The sequence below is a fragment of the Pteropus vampyrus genome, unplaced genomic scaffold (genome assembly GCF_000151845.1).
Source record: "Pteropus vampyrus isolate Shadow unplaced genomic scaffold, Pvam_2.0 Scaffold1, whole genome shotgun sequence".
Lineage (NCBI taxonomy): Eukaryota > Metazoa > Chordata > Mammalia > Chiroptera > Pteropodidae > Pteropus > Pteropus vampyrus.
The window spans coordinates 35,688,236-35,694,026 of NW_011888782.1; the positions used below are offsets into that span (position 1 = coordinate 35,688,236).

Sequence of the window (5,791 nt, forward strand, 5' to 3'; positions counted from 1 at the left end):
CACAGGTAGACATCATCGTTTTTAAAAAAAATTTGGTATATGGCTGGTCCTCTTATTTATTATAAATGAATTACTCATCACCCTGCAAAATGAGTAGAGAGAGTTGCCAGTAGTAAACACTACCTTCAGTGAGGTCAAAAGGATCTCTTTTGAAGGAGAGACTAAAAGTCGGTATGGTGAATATATATAGAGCTAAATATGAGAAACATGAGTCATTGGCAAACTCCAGAGATTTCTTACTGATGCCTACAAAGCTGTCTCAGGGATAAGACTTACATGGAGAGGTCCAGTTAAGTGGTTTGAACTCTGGCATCAACTTGTGAAGGTTATGGCATTGGATTTGGGGTCTTCTGTGCACAGCCTGCCCAGCAACCCCATTTAATGGACTGTTAGGGGAATGTCTCATGTGCTGCAATCACACTCAGCTGCAAGAAGTTGAAGGGTCTCCAAAACAGATGTAAAGTATTAGACTTGGTCACAGTTGTTTCCAACAAAGAATAAAATGAGCAAAGCAGAAATTGCTTGAGAGGCCAGGGATGAATAGAAAAGCGTCCTTGGCAGTGCAATGACTAATTGTTTCCCATTCACAGAAGGAAAGCCTGAAAATCTCTCAACTGTCATAAAGCAGAGAAAAAGGTTTTCTGATAGAATTGTGTGTCAGGGCTGTGGCACAAACTGGTGATGTGGCTACAGAGGCTGGTGGAGAGGGTGCTGCCTTCCCTGGCAAGGGAAGGCTGGTGGCAAATTGAGAGTGACCAAGCACACCTCTGGAGTGAATTACCAGTGCGTGTCTACTTTCTATAATGCCCCAATTCCCTGCCTCCCTTTGAAGCTAGTAAAGAGTTGGCTAAGACCTGCTTACCTCTGGAGAGGACTGGCTTGGTTCTGGGCATGTGTTCCACTGATGAAAGTCTCAAGAATCTCACAGGATACACTGATATTCTGTTTTTCAGGTTTGTGAAGAATAAGCAGTCCTTGCTTCTGAAGGACAGTGGCTGGAGAAGTACAAGGACTGTTTTATTTTATGGCCAGAAAGTTAAGTTGCATTTGAAACAAGAAAAACAACAACAACAACAACAAAAAAACCCAACATTGTTTATGTAGTGTGAAAAGCAGTTTAAACAAGGTAATTAGAAAAATGTAATAATTGCTTCTAAAATTAATGGAGATTTCTTGATCTTCAAATATAACATTTCACATGAAAGATTAAACAGATGCAAAACTTTTTAAAAGTTAACAAATGAATTCATACTTGTTCTTTGCCCATATTGCCCCTTAATAAGTAATATTCATAGAATATATCCTTAGACAAGTTATTGTCCATGAAAACTAGAGGATGTTGGTAAATGGTTATTACTGAAGTTATAAACTTTGCTTGACTCATCTCTAATCTATAAGTCTATATTTTTCACCACTAATAGTGGGAATTGATAAACTTAGCACCGTGATTTACATATAATCATGGTTAGGCACTTTGTGGATAAAACCGTCCTAATTGACACAAATGTAGGCTACATGCTGGTGCAGACTTTAAACGCTGAAGCAAATTCTCACACAAGACATTCAGTCAGGGATGGGTGGTATTGTGCCAGTTTCCCTAAGCTGGAGGTGTGTTTCTCAGAATTCCTTTCTGTGTGGTTCTGGACTAGAGAGGATCAGAAGAGAAAGTTGCACCAGGTTTGAGAGAGAGGGGCAGCTGCTTATTTTATGCTCAAAAGGTCAGTGCCCAGGCCAAAAACATTAGCTAGTAGAGATCAACAGCAGCTCCTCCAGTCTCAGTCAGTTTCCATCTTCGGCCTCAGAGTCTTGGCCAGGCATGTGTGTGGCTACATGGCAGTGGGCACCAGCTTACCTTGCAGGTCACCCACGGCATGGACTTTAGAGGCCCCAAGACAAGATTCTAGTTCATCCTCACTCCATGTCTAACTCTCCTCCATGACCGCAGGCACAGCCAACCTGAAGTGACTTTAAGTCTAGCACCAGATGCAGAGGAGACAGCCTGGCACAGACGTCACCAGTTCCCACAATTGTGTGAGGTTAAATTCCTATGGTAAATCCTTATTTTCCGTCATTCTTAGCAGTCTGCCTCTCTGATCCAACCCCGACTCCTAATTCAGGGGCTCAGCAGTGTTGAAGGACCCAAGTTATTCCTTGTCTGCCATCTATAATTTGTTCTCATCATCATTGTAAGAGGATCACAGAAATTCTGAGCATTTTCTCCTCATAAAGTGTCCTATGATCTTTTGTAAAGGTTTTCTTTGTAATGGCATCCTTAATACTTTACAGTTTATGAAAACCTGTCACAACATTGTAGCAAATAAGAGTCAACAAAAATATGTGACTGTGAAGTTAAGGCCAGCTGATAGAGAAAACCGGACCAGGTGGCATTAACACGTAATTTAGAGTTGGTTTTCTCCTGTAAACTATAGGATCAAATTTTGGCTAAGTCACAAAAATTACCTTTTCTTTCTTATAAATTGATTAAAATTAAAGGATATAGATCAAGTCAGAAGAGTGAATCAGATTATCTTCAGAGGTAGGGTCACTCAGCTATGCAAACCTGGTCGTGGAAAGTATAACCCAACTCCACAGATGTCGGTTCTCGGGTTGATAGGGCCTTTTGTCCTAGACGGTCCTGGAGCTACTGACATTCTTCTTCTTTGGGGTACTAAGACTCAGTGTACTAAATCTAATTGGATAAACTGATGTGACCATTCATGTAAAATTGGCATCTAATACCTTAGCAATCAACTATCTTGGTTTCCAGGCTCTGGTTTTTCACCTTTTCTCTAACATGGCTTCTCCTACCTGCTCTCTCACCCATTATTGATCAGATTTTGAATCAGTTCATAGTGAAAACTTCACGGTAGCCTCCCCAGCTGATTGCAGCAACAACGTAAAAGAATGACGGTTCTCTTCTAAGGTAAATAGGAATCCTTGGCATCCAGGCATTTGATGCAGGTAGGGGGTCAGTAAATATTGCATAGGCCACGAAAGTGAACGCGATACTGGAAAAGAGCATGTTTGCAAGTCTTTGCAATGGTAGAATTATCTGGTCCTGGCAAGCCAGTGCTGGAATCCCAGTGAAGGAAGGGGAGATGAAATCACTGGATGTTTGGACTGTGACAGCAGATCATAAGCATGATTGTCGTTATTTTCTGTACTGGCTAGCTTTTCTGAAAGAACCTAGAAACAAAAAATAAATAAAAATGGTTTTTCTGACATGAACAACAGTCATTTAGGGTCTATTTTTTTTAAGTGTTTGATGATGGTAGTGTTTTGGTGTTTGGGAGGGGGTAGCTTTAAGCTATTGTTGCATCAACAGTCAGATCTATTACAGTTATAAAAGTAGTTACGAAGTCTGAGTCTTATTCAACTTTAAACTCCCTGCTAGATGTTCCTAAGTTTTTAACAAGTGGAAAAATAAGTTTACCCCGCTCTTGGTTCTCATTTATATTCTGATTAACGGAACTTATAATAAATAATAAATAGTATGCAACAAAAAGGAAATATACAAACTATAATTCGTAAGTGAATTTTCAGTCCTCAAGGAACCTAGAAGTGCCTTAAAAAGTATGAAAGGTCAGCAGTCTGAGTCTGGGCAGAAAATGCAGTCTGCTTTTCTAGACTTTATTATATCCTTCCACTTCTATACATCATACCCATAGCGCCATTCGAGAGCTCTACAAATAACAATGGGCAACAAGAAGAGCAACCGCGTATTTAAGCAAGTAGAGCTCGTTTAATTATAGACATTGGGAAAAGCCTAACTGCATTTTTTTCCTGTTATATTATCCTGCAATCCTTCCTGTCTTTTTTCCTCTACAAAAGTCTTGAATGACAATATGTGAATCAGTCAAAACTTCAATTACCTCTTTACAGTAGCATTCTTACACTATAAATGGTTTGATAAAAGAAATGTCTTACTATGTTTTCATTATCAGCACTCCCATCAGTAGAGACAGTACTCCTTTCCACAGGAAAAAAAGAGAACAAACTTAAAAATCTCTTCGCGAACACTCAAATTCCCCCTTCTTCCTTCCTCAGTATTTAGGCGAACCTCAGAGATATGGCAGGTTCTGTTCCAGACCACCCATAATAAAGTGAATATTGCAGTAAAGTGAGTCACACAAACTTTTGGGTTTCCTAGTGCATATAAAAGTTATGTTTACACTATACTGTAGTCTATTAAGTGTGCAATAGCATTATGTCTAAAAAATATTATACTCTAAAAAAGTTTTATGGCTTTCAAGCGAGTTATAACCTTTATGCTGGCGGAGGGTCTTGTCCTAGTAACATTAAAGATTGCTAATCACTGATCATCATAACAAATGTAATGATGAAAAAGTTTGAAAGAGTGGAAGAATTACTAAAAATGTGATGCATGAAGTAAGCAAATGCTGTTGGAAAAATGTTGCCGATAGACTTGCTTGATATGGGTTTCCACAAACCTTTGATTTGTGAAAAACAATATCTGCAAAGCACAATAAAACAGAGTGTGCCTGTAATTGTTATTAGAATAACCCTAGTTACACCCCCTTGTCATATCTTTCTTCCCACAAACAGCATTAAAAATGCATTCAGTGTACAAATACCTCATCAGAAACAAACAGCAGTAAATTCTTATGACTGATTCAGGTGCTCCAAAGTGGAGATAAAAGCAATTCGACCAGGCCAGGAATTCCTGGCTCTTTAGGATTGTTGGCCTAATTCCTACTGTAAATGGAAAATAACAGGCAAGGAGGTGATGGTGAAGTTGAGAATGGTGGTTAAGGAAAAAGGGGTAAAATGTCATTTCTAAAGAAAGGCCTTTCTTCTGGGCCTTGCTAAAATCTAGAATAATTTATACGTATCCTAGACTAAGGGTATTGTAAAACAGAATAGAAAAGGAAAACATTTGAATCATAATCATATGAAAGTACAACCAGGGACCTGGAGGTGAGGTTTGTGGCTTTTAGTAGAACAGCCTGAAATATATTTTCAGCCCATCTAACTACATAACTGTAGAACACTTTTTAAAAATTGGTCAATACCCTGACATTGTTTTTGTTGATATCTCCTGACTGCTACTCCAAAATCAGAACCCATGCTGCTCTCTGCCATGGGCAGCTGACCTGGATGGGTTCCATATGCAGGTCATCAATTCTCTCTGGCTTGGAAGTGGAGATCACAGGGAGGGAAAAGCAAAATCAGTTATTTGTCCTGCTCCTTCCCTGTAAGGTCACCTTGGTCTAGTTGAGTGAAGGTCACTCTCCTTACAAGACAGCTGATTTTATGGGACTCTCTCCTTCCAGGTTTTGAAATCTGCTCCCTCTTCTTGTCCCTTCAAGTTCAGTTTTATTATTCAGCTGCTCCCAGCTCTGGGTGTGTGGGGTGGAATGCACTATCTTCTGTATACCCCTTTGTACAATTTTGAATGTGCCAGGCATTTTTTGTTAGGACCTGACCTATGCACACTTCCAGTGTAGAAACCAATCTGTTATTCTTGAGCGGTATGTAATTTGAACCTAATCCAATCACAAGTATCATTATATTAGGTTAGGGGTTGCATTTGGGTGACAAATTAGACTTCTTGTGACCTTCCATCTTTTTCTATTTCTGGCTAAGGGACAGGAATAATGGTAAGAAGACTAGTGTGCCTATTAGTACAATCACAGGGCTAAAACTGGTAAAACTCTTGCGTACTATCACCCCTGAAATCTTACTTTGAATAATGGTTTCTTCTATGACTAAATCTTCTAACTTTAGCAGAGGCAACTGGCAGATATCAATGAGAAGAAGAGACATGGAA

At 39.4% G+C, this 5,791-nt stretch overlaps 2 protein-coding genes across 4 annotated transcripts in view; one reads left to right on the plus strand and one right to left on the minus strand.

Annotated features, from left to right (window-relative positions):
* Positions 1–1,088, plus strand: part of MYH15 (myosin heavy chain 15) — a 129,018-nt gene extending 127,930 nt beyond the window's left edge. The window contains exon 42 of the mRNA XM_011355605.2: positions 954–1,088. Coding sequence (XP_011353907.2) covers positions 954–968 — 15 coding nt within the window. The 3' untranslated portion in view covers positions 969–1,088. The remainder of the gene's footprint in view (positions 1–953) is intronic.
* A 1,782-nt stretch (positions 1,089–2,870) lies between these two features.
* The window catches only part of HHLA2 (HERV-H LTR-associating 2), a 115,990-nt gene continuing 113,069 nt past the window's right edge, over positions 2,871–5,791 (minus strand). For 2 of the 3 annotated variants that reach the window (XM_011384304.2, XM_023527129.1), the window contains one exon: positions 2,871–3,186. In XM_011384304.2, coding sequence (XP_011382606.1) covers positions 3,152–3,186 — 35 coding nt within the window. In that variant the 3' untranslated portion in view covers positions 2,871–3,151. Of the gene's footprint in view, positions 3,187–3,927; positions 3,971–5,791 lie in introns of all 3 variants that reach the window. The other variant, XM_023527140.1, reaches the window with a different exon arrangement.